The sequence below is a fragment of the Silurus aristotelis genome, assembly GCF_946808225.1.
Source record: "Silurus aristotelis genome assembly, chromosome: 19".
Lineage (NCBI taxonomy): Eukaryota > Metazoa > Chordata > Actinopteri > Siluriformes > Siluridae > Silurus > Silurus aristotelis.
Genome location: NC_139592.1, coordinates 22,941,687 through 22,966,065, shown reverse-complemented (window position 1 = coordinate 22,966,065; position 24,379 = coordinate 22,941,687). Strand labels below are relative to the sequence as shown.

At 43.3% G+C, this 24,379-nt stretch overlaps 1 protein-coding gene across 10 annotated transcripts in view; it reads left to right on the top strand.

Annotated features, from left to right (window-relative positions):
- Positions 1–24,379, top strand: part of dlgap4a (discs, large homolog-associated protein 4a) — a 90,299-nt gene that overhangs the window by 56,840 nt on the left and 9,080 nt on the right. For 4 of the 10 annotated variants that reach the window (XM_083521349.1, XM_083521353.1, XM_083521354.1 and 1 more), the window contains 8 exons: positions 4,417–4,772; positions 5,302–6,150; positions 6,544–6,791; positions 9,669–9,819; positions 12,766–12,961; positions 22,764–23,140; positions 23,220–23,308; positions 24,157–24,379. The exon at positions 24,157–24,379 is cut by the window's right edge and continues 133 nt beyond it. In XM_083521349.1, the coding sequence (XP_083377475.1) occupies positions 4,479–4,772; positions 5,302–6,150; positions 6,544–6,791; positions 9,669–9,819; positions 12,766–12,961; positions 22,764–23,140; positions 23,220–23,308; positions 24,157–24,379 (2,427 nt within the window). In that variant the 5' untranslated portion in view covers positions 4,417–4,478. Of the gene's footprint in view, positions 1–3,875; positions 4,199–4,416; positions 4,773–5,298; positions 6,151–6,543; positions 6,792–8,090; positions 8,178–9,668; positions 9,820–12,765; positions 12,962–22,763; positions 23,141–23,219; positions 23,309–24,156 lie in introns of those variants that run through there. The other 6 variants (XM_083521356.1, XM_083521348.1, XM_083521357.1 and 3 more) reach the window with 4 other exon arrangements.

The following is a 24,379-nucleotide window of genomic DNA, read 5'->3' as shown; positions in this document are numbered from 1 at the left end:
TTTTAAAGTCAGCTACGTTCATGTGGAGATTTTTAGGCTCCTCCAGGGAGAGATAGGGATCTGTCTAAAGCGGCACGGCAGATGGTGCGCTTTGCTTTTGCTGCTTATATTTGCCGTCGTAGTCCGCTGTGTATTAATGAGCTGTGGTACACTTAAGTCCATCATGCTGTGGTTTTCGAGGGAGTAATTGCTCTTAGCGCTTTTGGATCTTGGTAAATTCCTTGTGATCGGATCTTCCAGGAAGCTGACTGACAGCTACGTAGCAGGATGTTTGATCTCTAGCCTGAAACGAAATTTGTGCTAGCGATAGTTTAAACAGCTTGATGTTTAAGCAAGATTTTCTAAAAGTGGGTGGATCACAATGTAGAGACCAATCTCTTGATTGCTTAGGTGATTCCTCGGATCGATCCTTGGGTGCGCGATGTGATCATACCTGTCAACATTTGGGTTGCAAAATCCGGGAGACCCTTTGGGGGGGCGGTGGGAGTCAAGACTTCAAGATAAGAAATTAAGGGTTGGTTTGTAGGTTGCCAGGTCGAGGTCACAAATGGCTTAAAATTTGTGACCTCGACCAATAATACAAGATCTGGAGACTGGACAATCTCGGAATAAAATAATTATGTGATTATTCATATAATGAGGTTTGGGACATAAAGTGTTCATTAGTTAAACTTCGATATTACAAATTTATCCACTGCTGTTCTTTAAAGGCCACACCCACAAAAGTAAATTAGAAGCTCACTTTGTGAATAAGTAGTGCAAATGTATTCTGGGGATAAATGATTGGGATTTGGCAACCCATTTCCTGAGATTTTTTAGGTTATATACCTATATGGACTACCTGCATGTTAAGCCAGTAGAATATGGAAAAACATCTGGAGAAGATCATTTCTGGAGAACTGTATCCTTTAGTTTATGTTTTGTTTTTTTGCACAAAATCCCCAGGCAGGAATGTTTATAACATATAATTATCTTCTTTCAGATTCATTTGCATGATTACAAAATAATGAGACGGAAGCTGCATGTTTAAGTGTAAGTGTTTGCTAATTTTTGGTTATAAGAAGATTAAAGATTTGTTTTATTTAAAACTAATCAAAGCATTGTTCTGGAGTTTTTTACATATACTAAAACTCAGACTTTAGTATTCAGACTTTTTTTGACTATATGTGGTTTTTCTCCAAACTGTTGGAGGAACACAATTGTTTGAAAGTAAATTTGTTTAAAAACCATTGATCTGATCGTTTTTACACCCCGGTATAAAGATAAAAAGTGGAACATCTCTACAATTGGAGTAAGACTGAGTTTAGACGATGCATGTTCGTTGCAGCATGACATCGAGTTTTATACTCACATGTGTTTAGTTTAATTGGGAGAATAATAATTTAGGAGGGTTTTATATAAGGATTATTCATTGAAGTATTCACCATGCTGTCTGGACCTCTTCTGTTCTTTTGTACTGACCACTAAAGCCTGGTTTAATACCTGGTTTTAAGGGCACTTTCACACCTATTAGTGTGTTTGTCGAGTCTGAATCAGAGCAAATTGATACCTTAGGTTTGTTTGCTATCTGGTTTAGTTTAGAGCTCGGTTAAAAAAACTGTCTGTGTAGAGCTTTGGCTTTACACCTTTATTATTTCATTATTGGTCATGTTAGTTTTCAAGAGTCTCATCGCACTCGTTTTTGTTCCGTCTTTCCAATATGGATTCGGGAAAATCAGTCACACAGACACCAGGACGTCGAGGAAAGATATCGAAAGTTTAATGAAATTGAGGATGCATAAATAGACTAATTAATCGGTTTTGCCGATTAATTGCCACCAATGGTTGATTGCTGGAACAAATATTTGATCGGCAAAAACCCATACCGATAGTTTTTCCGACTTTTGGAAATTGTCATACAATTGACATTAGTAGAGTGGAGACTAGAGGCGAATCATTGATGTTTTTACACATGAGACTGCGTACTGCACGGAGAACACATTTCTTATTTATAATTTACTAATACTTTACTAATAATTAATATATTCATATTTATTTCATTTAGCATATGATTCACTACTTTTTTATGTTTTATGTTTGTAATGAAGTTTAGTATTATTTTACATGGAGTGTCATGAATTATGTTTGTTTGTTGATCAATAATTATCGGCAAGAACGATCCAACCTCTTTATCAGTACAATCCACTATCGGTCGACCTCTAATATTGTGTTACAAATCAGTGCACGATGTACAAAAACATTGTTGAAGGTCACACTTGGTACAAACGTAAGCATCTGTCATAAAGACATAACAGTCGCAACATGATGGTATGCAACAAAAGGTAATAATAAGGAGTCTCTCACACACACACACACACACACACACACACACACACTAGGTAAATAACTGGTAGAATAACTCTATAAGTGATTTGGAGGATTACATAGCGTTGCTCCTGTTTATTCTGAAAGAATCACATTCTATAAAAATAATTAACGGTAAACAAAAGGCACTGAAGCACAAAAATCACTGAGCGTGGAGAACACAGAACTGACCCTGAACAAACGCTTAGCTCATTACGTATAGAAAGAATTGAAACAGTTGATGTGCCACATCCAGTGTTTGTCTGTCTTTCTATATTACCTTCACTTGGAGTCTCCAGAGCACCTTTCATTTTTGCAGTTTGGTGTTTAGCAGCTTATTTTAGGAGCTAGCATTTAGAGAACAAATGCGGTGTGAGGTGATTCGCACTAGAGTTCACTAGGAAGTGGACCGAGACCACCTCGTCCATTTGTCTGGGTCCATGAATACCACAGCTGATGAAAAACCCACCAAGTCCTTTAAACACTGTGTATATAAAAACAACTTATATAAATGTAATCATCTGCAGTCATCTATCTGTAGTGTAACAAAGTTGTTGGTGTGTTTCCAATTTGTTTGTTTTTTTCTCTTCCTGGTTTATATCTTTTCCTCTTACCCTTTAATTGTTTAATGGTGAGGTAAGACCTCATCTTAGCTCTGCTTTCATGTATATTCCTGATAAAGAGGGGAAGGTTTGGAGGTCTGAAGGCATCATGTAAAAATCCTGTGTATGAATTACAAGCGGTACAATTGGTAGGCTTGGTGTAATCCTTTTTTACAGCACAATCGGGCTGCCAAGTCATCAACGTAAAGAGACTCTTCTGAAAAGCAAATTGGACAGCTAGCAGTTGTGAGATTCTTCCGCGTGTGAATAATTTGCAACGACTTGAATTAATTTTAATTAAACGAAACACTCTTTTCTGCTCCAGCAGCTAAATTTGCAATTATTATCATCCATTATCAGCGTGCCTCATAGATGAAAAGTAATCCTTTGGTATTACTTCAGATTTGTTGGTGAGATTATTGGTGATTTGTTCTGTTACTTCTTAGCTTTTTGCTGCGGTTAATTTATAATTGCAGCTCGAATCGAGAAAAAACAGGGATTGTATATGTTTAATTTTTCTTTTGGATTGGTTGACAAATTTATATTGATTTGATGGTAAGAATTATGTACCCCCTATCTGCCTCATGTAATTACTTTGCAGGTTTAGAAAGTCGATTAACAAATTTATGGCTAGTGTCAGTGTTCCAGTGCAGAACTCATTTTATCCTCGAATATCCAAGGTCACACCGAACCGACTTGTTTCCTTCAAGCCGTGAGGCCTTGACACATTCTAAATGAGCGTTGGTATTAGTCGGCACTTAGATAGCCCCGTTTTATGTCACGTGCTAAGCTGTGGTGTTTGCGGCGATTGATCTGGAGGTTAGGCAGATGCTAGCTGAATGTTAACGAGTCTCTGAGCCTCTCTAACGGCCTTGTGAGTCATCTGTGAAGCTGCACCGCTCCAGCCCCATTGAGGCAGTGCAGTACAGCCACGACCGAGCACGAGCTGTGCTTGGCATGCTAATGGGCTTCTTTGTAACTAGCGCTGATGGTGTGAGAGAGAATGCCACTGATTTTGTGAATGGGGCTTTGCGAGACTGCAGCTGGGAACGGGTGCTGATGATTCTGTCAGCGTCACCGGCAATTCAGGCTTCTAGATAAACGCCGCTTGTGCATGAATTACAGCTGGCTGAATGGGTAGCAAAAGATGGAGGAGGGGAGGAAGCGAGGCAAGCTGTGAATGACATTCAGAAATATTGTAGGCCGAGATGCCACACTGAGGGAACTGTGCGATGCCAGTATGAAAGTGTAATGTAAGTATTAAGAGTCTCTGATTGGTTCAATAACACCGCATGCAGCAAACACACTCGCTTTGCATAGTCACTGAATCTTCTCTGGCTTTTAGTTTGGCTCTGAGCAAATACATAGATCATCAAAAAATGATAGCATGACCTTACATGTAATTCTTTCTGTTCTCGCCAAATGTTCTAGAAATACCTCTCTAAGTAAGGTTTGTTTGTTTTTCCACCAGGTGGCACCCTCCAGGCCTGTAGACTTACACGAGCAGAGATCATGTTTTAAAAGGGAACAACCATGAAAAGCATAGGGGCCAGCCACGCTCGTCACTTGTCGGACTCCTGCATGCCTGTGGCAGGTCCTCAGGAGCCAATATGCCCCTTGACCCCAGACCCTCATGGGGCATACCTCTTAAGCCCCGCTATCGGCCATTATGGCACTATGGACCACCACATGCACCACTTCCCTCCAGCAAGCCCCATTACTCTGCAGTCCGATTGCCTGCTGCCACTAAACAACCAGCTGACCACCAGCAACACCTTCCCTCGCTTCCAGTTTCCCTCGCAGGTCAATCAGACCGAGTACACTCAGGTAGGAAATTGAAGAGATGAATAAAATTGTGGGAGAAGTTGTTTGCTTCCAGCAAATACTAAAAAAAGATTAGTGCACCTTCTATTGTTATTTGTATTTGCAACTGTTTAGAACAAATGTATTTGCTCATTCTGAATAATGTATTCATATTGGCTTCCATCCCTTGAATATAAAGTGTGTTCATGTATTCACTGAAAATATGATTGATGATTACCATAAATGAAGTATTCACAGGTAGGACCCACAAAAAAATCATTTGTAAAATGTCTTTATTTTGCCTTTAATTCTAATACAGTATATATACCATAGAGCAGCAGTTCCTGGCCCAGTCCTATGGGACTACACATTGTGTGTTTATTTCTTTCTCCCTCTGCATTTGACCAGGTTAATTTGCAGTTTATTACCAGGCTCGGCAGCAGAAATAGAACAGAAACCTGGACTTGAATTTCCCCAAAGATTGAGTTCAGATCTGAAATACTGTGTGTAGCTGAATCCAGCAGGTCTAAAATGTTCTGCCTCGTTGCAGCAGGGTTGCGTGTCTCAGACGGCATCTCGCACGGGCACCCTCACCACCTCTGCATCTATGGGAATGGGCTTAGGTCTCGGCCTCGCGGTTCCACCTATGATCAGCAGCGGCACGGCAACGATTTCCTCCGCTGCGGCAGCCAAGATGAACCGCATCCCGACTGGACTGTTGGACCAGCTGGAACACCACGGTCCACTGCAACGCGACGGCTTCAGTACGCTTCAGTTCCATAGGCGGAGTCGTGGCACCAAGCAGCGCAGTGAGAGCCCTGGTCGCATCCGCAACCTGGTGCACTCTGTCCAAAAACTGTTCTCTAAGACTCAGTCTATGGAGGCCTCAGGCGCTAAAGGGACTGTGCAGGGAGCTGATGGCACCAAGGCCACACGGCGGTCTAAGAGTAAAGACCGTGCTAAGACAGAGGGTGCCAAAAAAAGAGGACGGCCCAACCTCTCCGGGTTCTGGAGCTCGGATGACGCATTGGAGGATGAAGCAACGACTCAAGAGGCAACTGGTCCAGTGGCTGTAGCTTATCGTAACCCACTGAGCATGATGACACTGGGCAGGGCAGTGTCCGACAGCCAGGCGCCTGCCAGAACCCAAGTACAGGGCTATAATACCATTGCTGCTCATCATTCACTCAAGCCCTCCAAAAGCAGCGGAGAGCTGAAAACCCAGACAATGACCTCAATTGGTGGACCAGCAGGGGATGGTACACTGGCAAAAAGAGGCTCGTGGTCAACACTAACTCTGAGCCAGGCTCGGCAGGTGCTGCAGAAAGGCACGGCTACAGTGAACAGGACACTGCTCAAGTCTAAGTCCTACCACCAAGACCTGACATCCAACTTCCTACAGGTAAAACTGGCAGAAAAAAAACCCTGAATGAGCAAGATATAAATGAAAACATTCAACTTAAACTAGGAAAGTTGATGTAATGAGAAAGTAAATATGCATCGTAGCGACAGGTCCTGTACCTAAAGATATGCTACATTTTCAGAAATTCATCCTAATAAATAGACGTTTAAAGGAAATCATTTGGAAAATGCGCTGTCTAAATCCCAATCGGTAATCAAATTTCATACAGAGTTAAACGTTCTTCCCACAAAATTAAAAGGCTTTTAACTGCACTCAAATCTGCAGGAATTCATTCAACATTGAACATTAGCTATTTTAATCTAAGCCCTTTGGGAATTGGAGCACTACTAAAGCGAGCGTCTCAGATATTACTCTGTTCTGGAATTACCCCAGGTTCCTGTTGGGGATTGGAGTGTAACAACGGGTAAGGGGGCAGGAGTGGGAGTAGCAGGGGAGATCCCATGCAGGAGAATGCGCAGTGGCAGCTATGTCAAAGCCATGGGAGATCCCGAGGACAGCGAACGGTCCGACAGCCCTCCCTCACCAAAACCCTCGCCAAAAACAGCCGCGCGGCGCCAGAGCTACCTAAAGGCCACTCAACAGTCACTCAGTGAACAACAACCGCCTTTGCCACCTCGCAAGTAAGTGAACACACACATTTTTACAAAAACAACACACTGTTTTTAAGTTACATATTCCATGCATGTTTCTTTCTGCCAATAAAAAGACGCAAAAAAGTATTTTTTACTAAACACCGGAAGCTCCAAAATGTTATCCTGCACTGCTTCGTGTACACTGTTCGTGTCTTATCATTGCTAATTGGATGTCGACCAATAGCGGATTTTACCGATACTGATATCTCGGTTGGACGGTACTTGCCGATAACTGTTTAATCATCGATAGTTTTTGAAATGGATACTGAATAAAACAAATATAACACTCCGTTTAAAATAATAGTGAACTTTATTACAAAACAAAAAAAATAAATACATTACTGAATCATGAAAAGGTGCTAAATGAAATAAAAACATTTAAATATGCAAAATTGCAGTCTGTCTTTGTTATTAACTTCACACAACACATCAAAAGATGTGTTTGTCCTGTAATTCAGCAAAGCTAGCGGCTAGTGCGACTCTCTGTATGCTAACAGTACTGGTGACAGTATTTTATTATTTTATTTTAACTTCAAGGGTTGTATATTTCTAAACGTGACGTAAAAAAAAAATAAATACATTTAAATTTTTCCTGCCTCACTGAACATCACCCAGGAGTACAGCGGTACACAAATGATCCCAAGTCACCCTCAATATCCTCTTATACTCTCCTGTTGTACGTTAGTGATATTTTTATTCACCACATGACTACATGAGTATGCTTTAACAGTGTTGAGCTGACCTGCAAATGGGAAAGGGGGAGTGACTGAACTGAGAAAAGCAGCATGAAGAACAAGCCGAGCAAAACCCATACAGGAAACCAGCATGGTGGAGTCTATTTTTGAGCCAGAACCTCAGAGAGGATTTACTAGAAGCCCTGCAAAGCTTCAATCTTTAGCTTCTCTGTGAAATATTAATGTGATTTGGTCATTCTGGATATTAAAGGGCATCTAATATACTTGTACATCTTTAAGTCTTCCAGGACCAATCAATCTTCTCAATAATTCTACCTAAATCCAAGTTTTATTTTATTTAGAAAAAGTTTCATGGACTATATTCCTGGTGATTCCACTGACATTTATTTTCAGTCCCACATGGGTCAATCGAGGTTGAGGGTTGCCTGATGTAGAAACCAAAGGCATCTTAAAAAATAAATAAAACTACCAGGTCCAATGCACATAACTAGAATCAAATCAATATACATTTGTTTAAAAGTGGAAGGTTCTTTGTTTTTGATAACGATCCACCTCCCCCTTCCGACCCTGTCCCTACTCGACTCGCTGACAGACACCGCTTGTGCCCATTCACGTGGGAGCAGTACGGGGTGGCATGGGCTCCTCTACAGAACGCTTACTCCATGCAGCACCTGGCAAGGTCAGTGGCACAGAACGACTCGAGAATCACCCGAGCACCACCCAAGCAAGGCCATATATCCTCCCTGATGCCACCTAACCACTCTAACCGCTAGGCCATGGCTTTATCCTGATTCCCCACAATACTCACTTTCTTGCTCATTGAACTCTCCTACTGCTACTCTAAATGGAATGAAATAGAAGAAAACCGGCTGCAAACGGCTTTTTTTCAAGCAAGTGACAATTTAGGTACAATTTTCAAATACACTCACTGTAAATATCTTCATTTAGCTTCTGTATATGATCAATGTTCAGTATTGAGAAAAAGAAGAGAATCAGAATGGTCATTAATTCTCAACCCTGGTCCAGGAACTAGTCCACCTGATCCGACTAATCCCAGGTGCACACTGCGATTTTTAATAGTGCTTGCGAGTGTTGCTTGCCAGACTTTACAAACATGATCCATGTCACAATGTAGGATCTCAGTGGACATAACATCAGACTCCACGATAGTAAAAAACTGCCGCACACAAGAAGTTTTACATCAACAATTCTTGACACTTTCAGACCCGCGTTCTCTCGCTAATGCTATCGGGCAGCAAAGTGTTCGTTTAGTTTATGATATGCCTGAGGTTTATTACTTGTGACACTGATTCTGTAACTGCTTATTCTCATCAAATGTTTAGAAAACTAAAAGCCTTTATAAGAACCAATTCTTACAGTCCATTTCATCAAGAATGGTGCAATGTGAAAAGGCTTCAATTTAAGTGGCTCAGAAAATTGCATTAGTAAAACAAACTAGACCCCAAACAAACTAGACCCCAACCAGATGTACAAGTTCTGTTGGACCAGCGTTATTAATCACTGACTATGATCACAACTACACATTGTTTCTCTCATATTAAATGTGTACAGCTTGCTAACTAACTGGTTTCATGTGACCTTCCTTTCCAACCCAGATCAGACCTAATTTGGTCCACTTACTTCCTTCCTGACACCAATTAACCACTCACCCAGTGCACAGGGCAGAGAAAACACCGCAATTGACCAGGAAATGAATAATGCTAGAACTTAGGACCTCATGAACTTACTTGGTCAGACAGATAGCGAAGATCTCCTCTGTGCTGTTGCTCTTATTCATTTCTGCATGTGCAACAGACCTAAAGCCCGGTCAGGAATTGCTACCTGTGAGCCTTCATGTATAATTCAGCAATTCCTGGTCAAGGCTTTCATTAATCCAATGAAACTTCTGGTGATCTGATTTCTTTCTCTGCTCCTGCTTGGTAAAGCTGAACAACATCTCTTTGTAAAATTCAGACCGTCCTTCTGTTTCTCCTGCTCTCATTTATCTAACCTCATCCTTTTTCCTTTTCTCCCTTCTGCCCCCTTCTCCTTCCACCCACATCCATCTCCCTTATCTTTTCATGTCCTGCTTTATCCTCTCTTTGTCATCCTTAACTCTTCTCCTGGCTGTATTCTTTCTTACTTCCTGTTCCAATGTCTTGTCTCACAGCTTCTTGCCATCTCTGCGGGAACTCACCACCAACCGCAGCCTGGATAATCTGGACTGTCTGGTGGGGCAGAGCGATTCTCAGCCTTGGGACAGAGAAGGAAACTTCGCTCATGGCTCCTCCACACTCGGGCGGAGTTCTGGCATTAGCCAGGTCAGATCTCTGGCGCTTTCTCACACCCTAGTTTGCTTTTGTCACACACACCCACACATACATTTGGACTTCACAATGGTTACAATGTTCCTTACACAAATTCAGATCGTTTGAAAGGCAAAAAAAAATTATTTTTAACTTCGCTAACCTTTTATAAATGGGGTATATGAAGACGCATGGCTTTAGTTTAGGCTACATTTTAGTGATGTGAATCTCCATAACTGAGGCTGATGCGATTCACATCTCGATGTGTAGCCAACGATATAACACGTTTAATTTACATATGAAGCAGCTACCGATTCAGCTCTATTACCCGATTTCCATTCAATTCTATTCAACACAATATGATGCAATGGAAAAATATGATGCTCTACAATTCAATATGATGCAGTTTATTTAGATTTTTTTTGGTTCAGACAAACAGCAAATCATCAATTTAATTAAGTGCCCCTTTCACACACACGCCTTTGTAGTGCAAAAAAAAAAAAAAAAACAGCTGAAATAAAACCAGACGTTCTTTCCCTTTTGTGTCTGCAGGAAGACACAGCTTTACCTCTGCCATGTTAATCTGTATTCTTAGTGTCACTCTCAGGACACGCCTCGGTCTCCGTAGCGCAGTGATACGTCATTTTAACGTAGGAGCAGCGGTGCAGAGAAAACGCGCTCGAGAAAGCGAGAACATCTACTAATAATTATATATAAATAAATCCTTTTGAATCCATTCATACATTCATTCATTTATTTTCTCCCGCTTAACCGTAATCCGGGTCGCGGGGGCAGCAGTCTAAGCAGGCCCCCGCCTTCCTCACAGCACCGTCCCTTACGGCAGGTGTTGAGCCCACGGGAAGGCGGCCCCACGTCACTCCGACGTAACGGACCTTGATATTTCCCTCGTAAGGGACCCCCGGAGCATAGAGGGTTAAGGGCCTTGCTCAAGGGCCCAAGAGTGGCAGCTTGGCGATACCGGGGCTTGAACCCCAGACCTTCCGATCGGCAACTCAGCGCCTTAAACGCTGGAGCCACCACTCCCCCTCTTTTGAATCCAATGTGCACTTTTTTTAATTGATGCATCAAATCGTTAACTTTTTTGACGATGCACTGATGTGAAATCTTACCATCCCTAATTCATATGCAACAAACAAGTCCAAAATCTGGACTGTTTTTTCTCTAAATAAACCCAGTCATAATAGAAACTCTTTCATGTGTTTAATGTGGTTTGGTCATGTGGTTTATATTATACTCTATCCTGGTTTTGTGTACAATAGATGGAAGGATTTTCATCTTTTGTATTCCTTTGTGTCACCTTTAACTTCATCCCCTCACATCAGGAGCTGCATTCCCATTATCTCTCAGTGCAATGGGAAACGTTGCCCACTGGATAGACAAACAGAAATGAAGCGTCTCTTGCTTCTCTTTTCTGGTTTGTGCAGTTGCTATAGCCATTTTCCCAGCAGTTTCCCTTTTGTGCTCGGTCGTGGTTGCCTTTTGTGCTCAGGTACAGACAGGAATGTGTGAAGATGAGCTCGATTTTCTGACGAACGGCACTTTGAATTGGCCTTAATTAGATTCGATTTTCAGCTTCACCTCCTTTAAGCAGATTTGTAGGTTCACCGCATGATTTTTTGAAAATCACGGCCTTGACAATGAACTGAATGGTTTGTAGCCCTGACTAGGCGTTTTTGTGTCTCTCAAAGACACGGCTGTGTGACTACTCTTCGGCGCTTGCACCAAAATTCGTTTTATTCCTTTTATACCACAGCAAAATGCCAACCATTTTCAAGATAATTTTTTATTCATTGAATGATGTCACTTTAAAACTTTTTTATTTATTTTTTTTAGTACATTTCATGATTTTCATGGTTTTTTTTACTATGAGGTGGTATCAAAGTATCAAAAGGTTTGAAGATTTGGTCTGTTTCCAATTAAGTACTTTATCTGCGTTTCCACCTGCGTTATCACCTTGAAAATAGGCCCCTTGCACAGAAATACAGCGCTCTCCCAGCGTTCTTCTGGATGTGTCCTGAATGTCTGGATGTGTTTTGGAAGTCTTCTTTGCCGCTCTCCCATCCTTGGATCTCCCCACTTCATCCCAGCATGCCTCTAGATGAAGTTCTTTCTCAATTGAAGGCCACTCTGTTCAACTGGGGATGTTTCACATCAACTCGTTGGGGATCCATGAAATTACGGAGTAAGAACAGGAGCTTTGAGGATGGATTTGGATTTGGACTGTAGTTCATTTCAACACTCTGCTACATTGACTCAAGACTACAGTTTGCATCTGATCACAATCAATCCACACCTCAACATCGTTTATCTGTAATAAATAGACATTTGGTGTATAGATATAAATATACTATATAGACATAAGTATTTCACACCTGATTTTTCCAGGCCATATGTGGTGACTTCCCAAACTGTTACCACAAAGTGGTACACACAATTAATTCAGATGGCTTTGGATGCAGGATGATCCTTCACTTGAAGTAGGACACCCAAACTTGTTCCAGCATGACAATGCTCCTGTGCACACAGCCTGTTCCATGAAGATATGCTTTCCATGGGTTGGAAATGTGTGGATCTCCTGCTATAGAGCTCCAACCCTATTAAACATTATGAATGTAAATGCTGACTGCACCCCAGACCTCCTCACCTTCTCACCTACAACAGACTTTACTAACACATTTATGACTGAAAGAATCTCCACAAAATCTAAGTGGAACATCTTCTCAGATGAGTGGAGATTATTATAACAGCAGAACAGGATGTTAAAGGTTTCACATAGCAATTTTAAAAAACAAAAATGACTGATTATGTAAACCTGAGATTTATCTCATCATCAGATTTCTCATGGGGAAATTCCTCTACCTGGTGTCCACCTCAGATTCCCATCAGATTTTCTTTTCATTTATAATTAGTATCTCATCCTGGGTTTTTTTTCACACCCAGATGGACCCAAGCTGTCTGTGCTCGGCGGCTTACAGCCACATGGACTCGCAGGCGATGGAGGCTCTGGACCTGACGGCGCCGACCTGCTTCCGCTCGCGCAGCCACAGCTACCTGCGTGCCATCCAGGCCGGCTGCTCTCAGGACGACGACTCAGACTCAGATGAGGATCCTCTGATCACTGGAAGCAACATGAGCAGTGAGTCTCATCCTCATTCTCCTGATCTCTACAGCACTATCCTGAGGTCTGAGGCAAATGTAAAGAAAAGCTGAAAAGTAAAAGCGACTTTTTAAATGAATTCATAAACAAGAAAAATAAATGTTTTATTTCTGTACTGTAAGATGATTCCTTTGCTTGTAGACAAAGTCTGTCTACAATTATAACCCATGTTTTTATGGTTAATGGTGTGATTATTATTATTTTTTACATTTGGAAGCCGATGTTCCCCTCATTTTGCGATTGTGACATTCCTTAAAATGGTGACTCAGACTGGTCAAAACCCTGACTAGTGAACCAGGAAGCTGATTGAGATGCACCTTCTGACTTTTTTACAACAAAAAATCTGAAAAAGTGGTTTATTACATAATAATCAGGATGTGGACAAAATATGTATATGGTTTTTGAACTTCCCGTTCCACATCTAATCCCGATTTCCTGTTATAATAACCTCCATTCTTCTGGGAAGATGTTCCACTAGATTTTGTGGAGATTCTTCCATCCACAAGGGTGTTATTAAAGTCAGGTAGTGATGTAGGTGAGAAGGTGAGGAGGCCTGAGGTGCAGTCAGCGCTCACATTCATCCCACAGGTGTTCAGAGCTCTGTAGCACGAGATCTTCCACTCCAACCTCATGGCTTTGTGCACCATGCTGGAAGAGATTTTGGGTCTCCTTGTTCAAGTGAAGGGAGAATTTCATGCTACAGCATCTTAAGACGTCCGATACACAACAATGTGAATGATGTAAATAAAGTTTAGAGATGCCTGATTTGCATACCGCCGTAAAAAAACTTTTAACCGCAAGAGTCCGTCAGTGAGGCGAGAAAAAACACACTAAATTTAAACAAAACAAACACGGATCTGCTGATTGACTCCAGATGTTTGCTGGAAGACAATTGAAGTAAATCATGTGGGACATTTTGAATCCCTTCTTTGTGTCATCATCGTTCGTTATTCTCATTAAATTATTAAACAAGACAATAATGCTGAATTATCTGAGCGTCTCCTGTACGTCTCCTGTACGTCTCCTGTACGTCTCCTGTACGTCTCCGGTACGTCTCCGGTACGTCTCCGGTACGTGCGATTACCATTTATGGTAATTTTCATTGCTAATTTTTAGTTTTATTTGCAAATTAACTTCATTCAGAGTAACCTAACAGTGACTCTGCCTACAGAAGGATATGGTGATGGTGATAGTGGTGATGGTGGTGGTGGTGATGGTGATGGTGGTGGTGATGGTAGTGGTGATAGTGATGTTTGATGGTGGTGCTGATGGTGGTTGTGGTGAAGGTGGTGGTGGTGGTGGTGAAGGTGGTGGTGGTGATGGTGATAGTGGTGGTGATGTTGAAGGTGGTGATGGTAGTGGTGATAGTGGTGCTGATGGTGATGGTGGTGGTGATGGTGATGGTAGTTGTGATAGTGATGTTTGATGGTGGTGCTGATGGTGGTTGTGGTGAAGGTGGTGGTGGTGGTGAAGGTGGTGATGATAGTGGTGATAGTGGTGGTGATGGTGGTGCTGATGGTGGTGGTGATGGTGATGGTGATGGTAGTGGTGATAGTGATGTTTAATGGTGGTTGTGGTGAAGTTGGCGGTGATGGTGATGGTGATAGTGGTGGTGATGGTAGTGGTGGTGATGATAGTGGTGGTGATGGTGGTGGTGGTGATGGTAGTGGTGATAGTGGTGGTGATGTTGGTGCTGATGGTGGTGGTGGTGAAGGTGGTGGTGGTTGTGGTGAAGGTGCTGGTGGTGGTAAAGGTGGTGGTGGTTGTGGTGAAGGTGCTGGTGGTGGTACCATCCACAGTGTTACTTCTGGGTACTATTGGTTGCTAATGATTTGCTCAGCATCCTCTATTCTTTGACTAAAACGTTTCCAGAATGTGTCTTTATTAACTTCATTAGTCTTTTTGTCTCCTTCGTGGCATTTTCTCTCATTAACACTCGGTTCTTTTCTGAAACATGTTCCAACACTGAGATCATGTGACCCCTCCTTCAAACCGATCATGTGACCTTACCTAATGCATCGTTGTAACACAACTGGTGTCAGGGTGCCAGTACTTTACAATCTCACCGAAATGTTTTATTTGTATCTGCAAAATCGATTGATTGTAGTTTTAAGGAATGTTTTATGCTCATTCATGACATAGTTCTTACGTGGAAGAGGTCAATGGGTAAATCATTTAGCAGAACATGGGATTGTGTTGATTAACCGCTTGATTTATCTTATCGCTGTTGTTCGCGTGACCTTCACACGTCGGCCAGGATGCAGGGGTTTTACGAGCGAAGCAAACTCCTGACGTTCTGATGTAGTAGTTGCTTGTGCTGATTCCTCTACCCCATGGTGAGACCTTCTGAAACCAGATTAGAGTAAATGCACGCACACACACACACACACACACACACACACACACACACACACACACACACACACACACACACACACACACACACACATTACCGGATCTCAGTTAGCGTCTCATCGTGCTTGTGATGTAAATATAAAGATGTGAGGTGCAGACGAAGTGGAATTGATTCGACAGCTGCAGTTAATCTGCATTAATATGTTTGCCTGTAATATGCCTTCCTTAACTGTGTCCATCTCTCTGTGCAGTCTCACACACACACACACACACACACACACACACACACACACACACACACACACACACACACACACACACACACACACACACACACAGGCCTATATAATTGAGGACAGTGACAAGCAGAGATGGGACTCTGGGCGTCAAAGTGTAATGTTTCCAAATCACGCTCTCTCTGTCTCCGTCTCTCTTTCTCTTTCTCCCTCTACTTCTTTCTCTCAATCTCTGTCTCTCTTCCTCTCAGTCCCAAATCACACCCTTTCTGTATTCGTGTCTCACTGTTTTTCTACCTCTCTTTGTTTCTGCCGGTCTGTCTGTCTGTCTCTCTCGCTCTTACTCACTCACTCACTCTCTCTCTCTCTCTCTCTCTCTGTCTTTTTGTCTGTCTGTCTCTCTCGCTCTTACTCACTCTCTCTCTCTGTCTGTCTGTCTATCTGTCTGTCTGTCTCTTTCTCTCTGTCTGTCTGTCTCTCTTGCTCTTACTCTTTCTCTGTCTGTCTGTCTGTCTGTCTGTCTGTCTGTCTCTCTCTCTCTCTCTCTCTCTCTCACTCTTACTCACTCACTCACTCACTTACTCTCTCTCTCTCTCTCTCTCTCTCTCTCTCTCTCTCTCTGTCTGTCTGTCTCTCTCGCTCTTACTCACTCACTCTCTCTCTCTCTGTCTCTCTTTGTACTCTAGCAGTAAATGTGGATCTTCATAGCTGAGGTTAATGAGAATAACACGAGCCAGGAATCGTTGATAAGCAACGTGTTTGTACATTTAATAATCAAAGCACACAATTACATTTTTCCTCTTTTAATCAGTGACCAATTACTCAATCAACTAATCACTCAATCAACTAATCAATAAACAAACTAATCACTCAATCAATCAATCAATAGGTCACCTGAGTCAGTCATTATGTTTTTGCACACCTAAAAATTCAGGCAAAAAAAAAAAAAAAAAAAATATATATATATATATATATATATATATATATATATATATATATATATATATATATATATATATATATATATATATATATATAGTGTCTAAAATACCAGATGTCAGAAATAACAAGAAAGTCTGGACAAACTTTATTAAACAAACAAACGAATTAGTATGATAATCTTCTTCTTCTTCTTCTTTCGGCTGCTCCCATTAGGGGTCGCCACAGCGGATCATCCGTCTCCATACCACCCTGTCCTCTACATCTGCCTCTTTCACACCAACTACCTGCATGTCTTCCCTCACCACATCCATGAACCTCCTTCTTGGCCTTTCTCTTTTCCTCCTACCTGGTGGCTCCATCTTCAGAATTTTTCTACCAATATAATTCGTGTCCCTTCTCTGCACATGTCCAAACCATCTCAATCTCGCCTCCCTCACCTTGTCACCAAAACATCCTACATGTGCTGTCCCTCTAATAAACTCATTTCTAATCTTGTCCATCCTCGTCACTCCCAACGAAAACCTTAACATCTTCAGCTCTGCTACCTCCAGCTCCATCTTCTGTCTTTTACTCAATGCCACTGTCTCTAATCCATACAACCTCGCAGGTCTCACCACAGTCCTATAAACTTTCCCTTTCATTCTTGCAGATACCCTACTATCACAAATCACTCCTGTCACTCTTCTCCACCCACTCCACCCTGCCTGCACTCTTTTCTTTACTTCTCTAACACACTCTCCATTACTTTGCACTGTTGACCCCAGGTACCTGAACTCCTCCACCTTCTCCACCTCTTCTCCCTGCAACCGCATCACTCCACTGCCCTCCCTTTCATTCACACATTCACACATACTCTGTCTTACTCCTACTGACTTTCATTCCCCTTCTCTCAAGCGCATACCTCCACCTCTCCAGGCTCTTCTCAACCTGCTCTCTACTCTCACCACAAATCACAATATCATCTGCAAACATCATAGTCCAGGGAGACTCCTGTCTGACCTCGTCCGTCAACCTGTCCATCATCACTGCAAACAGGAAAGGGCTCAGGGCCGATCCTTGATGCAGTCCAACCTTCACCCTGAACCAGTCTGTCGTACCTACTGCACACTTCACTGCCGTCACACTGTCCTCATACATGTCCTGCACCACCCTCACATACTTCTCTGACACACCTGACTTCCTCATACAATACCACAACTCCTCTCTCGGCACCCTGTCGTACGCTTTCTCTAAATCCACAAATACACAATGCAGCTCCTTCTGTCCTTCTCTATACTTCTCCATCAACATCCTCAAAGCAAATAAGGCATCTGTGGTGCTCTTCCTCGGCATGAAACCATACTGTTGCTCACAGATGGTCACCTCTTCTCTCAGCCTGGCTTCCACTACTCTTTCCCATAACTTCATGGTGTGACTGATCAACTTAATTCCCCTGTAGTTACTGCAGGTCTGCACATCTCCCTTATGTTTAAAGATCGGTACCAGCACACTCCTTCTCCATTCCTCAGGCATCCTCTCCCCTTCCAGAATCCTGTTAAACAATCTGGTTAAAAACTCCACTGCCATCTCTCCTAAACATCTCCACGCTTCTACTAGTATGTCATCTGGTCCAACCGACTTTCCATTCTTCATCCTCTTAATCGCTGCTCTCACTTCCTCCTTACTAATCCTATCTACATCCTGCTTCACCAACTCCACATCCTCCAACCTTCTCTCTCTCTGATTTTCCTCATTCATCAGCTGCTCAAAATACTCCCTCCATCTTCTCAACACACTCTCCTCATTAGTCAACACATTTCCCTCTCCATCCTTTATTGCTCTAACTTGCAGTACATCCTTCCCAGCTCGGTCCCTCTGCCTGGCCAATCGGTACAAATCCTTTTCTCCTTCCTTAGTGTCCAACCTCTTATACAGTTCCTCATATGCCTTTTCCTTGGCTTTCGCCACATCCCTTTTTACCTGCTGCCGCATCTCCTTGTACTCCTGCCTACTTTTCTCATCACTCTGTCGATCCCACTTCTGTTTTGCCAACCTCTTTCCCCTAATGCTCTCCTGCACTTCCTCATTCCACCACCACGTCTCCTTGTCTTGCTTTCTATTTCCAGATGTCACACCAAGTACTTTTCTAGCTGCCTCCCTCATCGCTCCTGCAGTAGTTGCCCAATCATCCAGCACCTCTTCACCACCACCAAGCCCCTGTCTGACCTCTTCCCTGAACCTCACACTACACTCTTCCTCCTTCAGTTTCCACCATCTTATTCTTCTTTCAATCCTTACTTTCCTCCTCTTCTTCTTCGCCTCCAAAACCATCCTACAGACCACCATCCGATGCTGTCTAGCTACACTGTCCCCCGCCAACACCTTACAGTCTCCAATCTCCTTCAGGTTGCATCTTCTACACAGAACATAATCCACCTGTGTGCACCTTCCTCCACTCTTATACGTCACCCTATGATCCTCCTTCTTCTTAAAATACGTGTTCACCACTGCCATTTCCATCCTTTTAGCAAAATCTACCACCATCTGCCCTTCCACATTCCTCTCCTTGAAACCATACCTACCCATCACCTCCTCATCACCTCTGTTCCCTTCACCTACATGCCCATTAAAGTCTGCCCCAATCACCAATCGTTCTTTCCTAGGTACACCATCTACCACTTCATCTAATTCACTCCAGAATCTTTCCTTCTCCTCCATCTCACAGCCAACTTGTGGAGCATAGGCACTGATGACATTTATCATCATCCCTTCAACCTCCACCTTCACGATCGTCACCCTATCAGAAACTCTCTTCACCTCCACTACACTCTTACTGTACTCTTCCTTCAGAATCACCCCTACACCATTTCTCTTTCCATCCACACCATGATAAAACAGTTTAAACCCACCTCCAATGTTCCTGGCCTTACTCCCTTTCCACTTGGTCTCCTGAACACACAGCATATCTACCTTTCTCCTCTCCATCATATCAGCTATCTCTCTCCCTTTACCCGTCATAGTACCAACATTTAAAGTACCAACCCGAACCTCTACTCTCCTACACTGCTCCTTTTCCCGCCGTCTCTGTAGACGTCTTCCTCCTCTCCTTCTCCTCCTTCGGCCAACAGTAGCCCAATTTCCACCGGTACCCTGTCGGCTAACGATACCTGTGGCGGTTGTTGTTAACCCGGGCCTCGACCGATCCGGTATGAAATTCTCATTTGTGATCCACATATTTGATTTGGCACATGTTTTACGCTGGATGCCTTTCCTAACGCAACCCTCCCCATTTACCCGGGCTTGGGACCGGCACTAAGAGTACACTGGCTTGTGCCCCCCTATAGGCTGGGTTAAACGAATTAGTATGATAATAATAATAATAATAATAATAATAATAATAATAATAATAATAATAATAATAATGATGATGATGATGATGATAATAATGATTATTATTATTATAATTATTGTTGCTGTTGTTATTGTTATTATTATTATATGTTAGTATAAGATATTATTATTATTTATATTGATATTATTATTAATATTATTTATGATGATGATGATGATGATGATGATGATAATGGTGATGATGAATGCCAGCGTGGCGCGTGCTCTCCCTCTTTTCCCCTCTGTACCGCTCTCTTTCGCATCCGCTGCCTTCCCCTCCACGTGACCAGACTACGTGTCCGTTTCCTCGCGCTCCAATTGGTGGAGGCTGTCCGACGCCGACAAAACGGGGCGAAAGACTCTGAGGCCGCGTACCGAACGCCTGCCTCCTCCCCTTCGCTGTGCGCCCTACGCGGCGCGTGCCGTTCAGCGGCCCCCGCGCGGCGCCCAGTGCACTTCCGAGTGGACGAGGGCGCGGTTTGGGATTTGGCCGCGCGCGATTGCGTCGCAGGTAAAAAGGAAAGCGTGAGAAAAGGAGCCGCGGGTTCGGAACGGTGTCTCAGGGCGGTGCGCGGTGATGCTGCGGGGATGATGCACGAGTGTGGGGACCGGTCTGGAGGCTCGGGGCGCTGGATGGAGCCTGGCGTCGAAGCGAAACGCCTCGTTTTGTTCCGCTGAGCGACGTGGAAGTGGTGAACGGAGCGCGGCTGGGGGAGTCCTGGGAAAGAAATCCGAGGATTTGGATTGTATTAATGACGGAAAGATTCCCAGTTTGAGATGTTTTTTGTCCTGCAACATCACGGAGTTCCTTCATCTGCATTAATATCCTATAAATAAGAAGAGGAAGCGTTTCACGGTAAAGTCCCAATGGGGAAAGTCTTCCATTTATACACTTAGTTCCTCTGCCTGAATAATCAGAATAATAATAATAATAATAATAATCATAATAATCATAATAATATCTGTTTTGTTGCTATAATGTGTAATAAATAACACTATGCACGTTCTATCCTTACTTCGGGGGTTTCTTCCTGTAAGTTAACCCGTCTCCAGGTTGCCATATCAGGAACAACTCCGCCTCACTTTTAGAGTAAAATTTACTCTTGAAACAGAGATATTCTGGTGTGTGTGTGTGTGTGTGTGTGTGTGTGTGTGTGTGTGTGTGGACGGTAATTTAGTTATTCAGTAATCAAACTTATTGTATTTGATGAAAATCAAACTAATCATACAACACTACAACAAAAGCACATCACAACAACACTAACAAAGACACAACACTAAAACAATGATACAACACTACAACTAAGGCACAGCAAAGCTACACTGGGATGTTCAAATAGAGGAACATACCAATCTTATGGTCAGGTGTCCATAAACTTTTGGCCATCCCGTGTATGACATTTATTATTTTCTTAATGAAAGAGTTGTGTTTTTTTTTTGTTATTATACTGGATGGATTGTTGTGTGTGTGTGTGTGTGTGTGTGTGTGTGTGAGTGTGTGCGAATGTTGCTGTGGTTTGGTTTTAAGCAAATCAGTATTGTTCTCATGTAAACATTTTTGCTCTCTATCTCTCCTTCTCCATCTCTCTCTGTCTCTGTTCTCTCTTTCTCTTTCACCATGTGATTTCTGCCTTGGTTCTCTCTCTCTCTCTCTCTCTCTCTCTCTCTCTCTCTGTCTCTCTCTCTCTCTCACCATGTGGTCTCTGTTTTCTTTCACTCCCTCACTCCCTCACTCCATGCCCCCGTATTGACTTTCTGTTGGTCATTTTAGCACACAGTCTTCTGGCCTTCACACAGCAGGGGAGCAACCACACTGTTTCTCTCTCTCTTACAGTCTAATAGACACACACACACACACACACACACACACACACCATAATGCTGTAGGAGGCTTTTTTACTGCTCCCAGTGACGATTTACATGTTTGGAAGATGTGCAGACAACAAGCTACAGATCCCACTAGCCTGCTAATAATCCATTCAGCATCAGTCGAGTCTAAAGTGTTAAATCCACGACAAACCGAGTCGAGTCACGCTTATCCACTTTCCCATGATGCATCTCTCCATCCGGCCTGAGAGACGCTCTGAGACTCGCGCGGTTTAAAAGGACGCTTTTGTTCCCGCATTGGCATCGAGCCCGGGTGTCTCAACTGTAGCACTGTTTGTGTGTGTGTGTGTGTGTGTGTGTGTGTGTGTGAATGAGACGATAGCGAGCCGGGAAGCCACTGTCCATATGCTGTAATGAGGTCTCGAACTATGGAGCCAGACAATAGGCTTTTATATCGATACTCATTGACCAAAAACTTTAGACACTTGAGCATATGGTCTCCAACGTAGAGCAGATCTTAATGGAGCTGGCTGTGGGCACAGGGGCACAGGTTTGGGTCTCGTAGTCGAAGTGAAGGGAACATTTCATTAAACCGCATTCAAAGACCTCCGATGCAATCGTTTGTGAGAAGAACCACACATTGGTGGAAAAGTCAGGTGTCCCAATACTTTTGGCAACATTGTGTAGTTTAGTATAAGTTTCATTTATGACTTTATTTATATACGAAATGTAAAAAATATCACACAATAGAACATTTTAATAACAGATACTAATAATAACATGAATACTATTTTATTTAGATGTTGTTTTTAATGTAATGGAAATTTTAAAAGCCCTAAAAAAAAAAATTCATAGAAAATAAGCTGCGATATTAATAAATCTGGTAGAGATGAAAACAAAAACAGAGAATAAAATATCAACAATATGCAGAAATAGGAGGAAACTGTAGCTGAAGAACAAAAATAATTTTATGTCTTTACAAAATCTATAAACCGAGATAAAAGTGAAAGTTTTTTAAAGCTGTGATTTAAAACTTTCTGTTTCCTCTCCAGGCCGTAATAAGACTCCGCCCCCGGTTCCTCCTCGCTCAGCCTCCAAGCCCTTTATCTCGGTGACGGTGCAGAGCAGCACGGAGTCGGCACAGGACACCTACCTCGAGCAGCGCAGCGAGGCCAACAGCCAATCAGGACGCAGCAACTCTTCAGACAGCGCCACCAGCTCGAGGACTAGCAGCCTGGCCAAAGCTCCTCTGATACCCCACATCCCCATAGTTCCCCTGGTGCCCCTCGTCCCCGTACCAGTGCCCAGTGCCCGTGTGAGCAGCCCTCCTCCTCCTCCTGCCCGAGAAACCCAAACGGTGAGCGTCGGCTTTACGCAGGACGAACCTCGGGCCATGGCCAGGAGGAAACTCTCCTCCATCGGCATCCAGGTGAGTCCTCCAGACTGCCGCGTTATAAAAGGCGTGAGTGTGTGTGATTAATAGTATGATGTGTATGTGTGTCGGACAGGTGGACTGCGTTCAGCCCGTGCTCCGAGAGGAACAAACCCCCACCACGAAGTTCCAGTCAATCGGAGTTCAGGTGGAGGACGGCAGGCCGTGAGTTCACACTTCCTTCTCCTGTTCCAATTAAACTCATCCTTTCCCGCTCGAACCCTCATAGATTTTCTTTAGATCCCCCTAGAGCCTGCCTGTAGCGTGCACACATCCTGCATCCTTGACTTGTTGGTTGATTGGCTGGTTTTTTGGCTGGTCGGCTGCTGGTTTATGGCGGGTTTATGGCTGTTTGTGTGGCTGGTTGGATGGTTGTGTGGCTGGTTGTTTATGTGGATGGTTGTGTGGATGGTTGTTTATGTGGATGGTTGTGTGGATGGTTGTTTATGTGGATGGTTGTGTGGCTGATTGGGTTTTTGGGTGGATGGTTGTGTGGCTGATTGGGTGTTTGGGTGGATGGTTGTGTGGCTGGTTGGGTGTTTGGGTGGATGGATGGTTGGTTGTGTGGATGGTTGTTTGGTTGTTGTTTAATGTATTGTGTGAACAAAGACAGCAGAGACCGAACTAATTTAGCATTTTGTTTTTCTCCTCCTTCATTTATCACACAGTGTGTACGCTGATGAATAGATAGAAAGTCCACAGATACAACACACACACCATTCTGCACTGACAGGAGGAAAAGCAGAGCGTAATGGAGATAATCAAATTTCGCATGTCACATCATCCGCTCCTCATTCCTGCAGTCACTCTGTATTTCCATACCTGTCCCTGTCTCTCTCTTTCTCTCACACACACACACACACACACACACACACACATATACACATGCATTCATGCTCCTGAAACACATTCCTGTTATGTCACTTGCATACTCTCATAGATAACTTAATATCTGCTGTGTGTGTCTGTGTGTGTGTGTGTGTGTGTGTGTGTGTGTGCGCGTGTGTGTCCAGGCTGAGCCGTTTTAGCAGCATGGCGTCCAGACAGGAGACGGCCGAAGCGGAGACTCGGGAGCGGACGGAGACATACAGCACCACCTGCAGCACACAGACGTTTCACTCTCAGAAGTCCTCATCCACGTTGGAGGAGAGCGTAGAGTCGGCTCTGGACCCGTCCTCTCTGCCTCCTCCTCCTCCGTCCCTGCAGAGCGTGAGTGTGAACGGAGCGTCAGAGCAG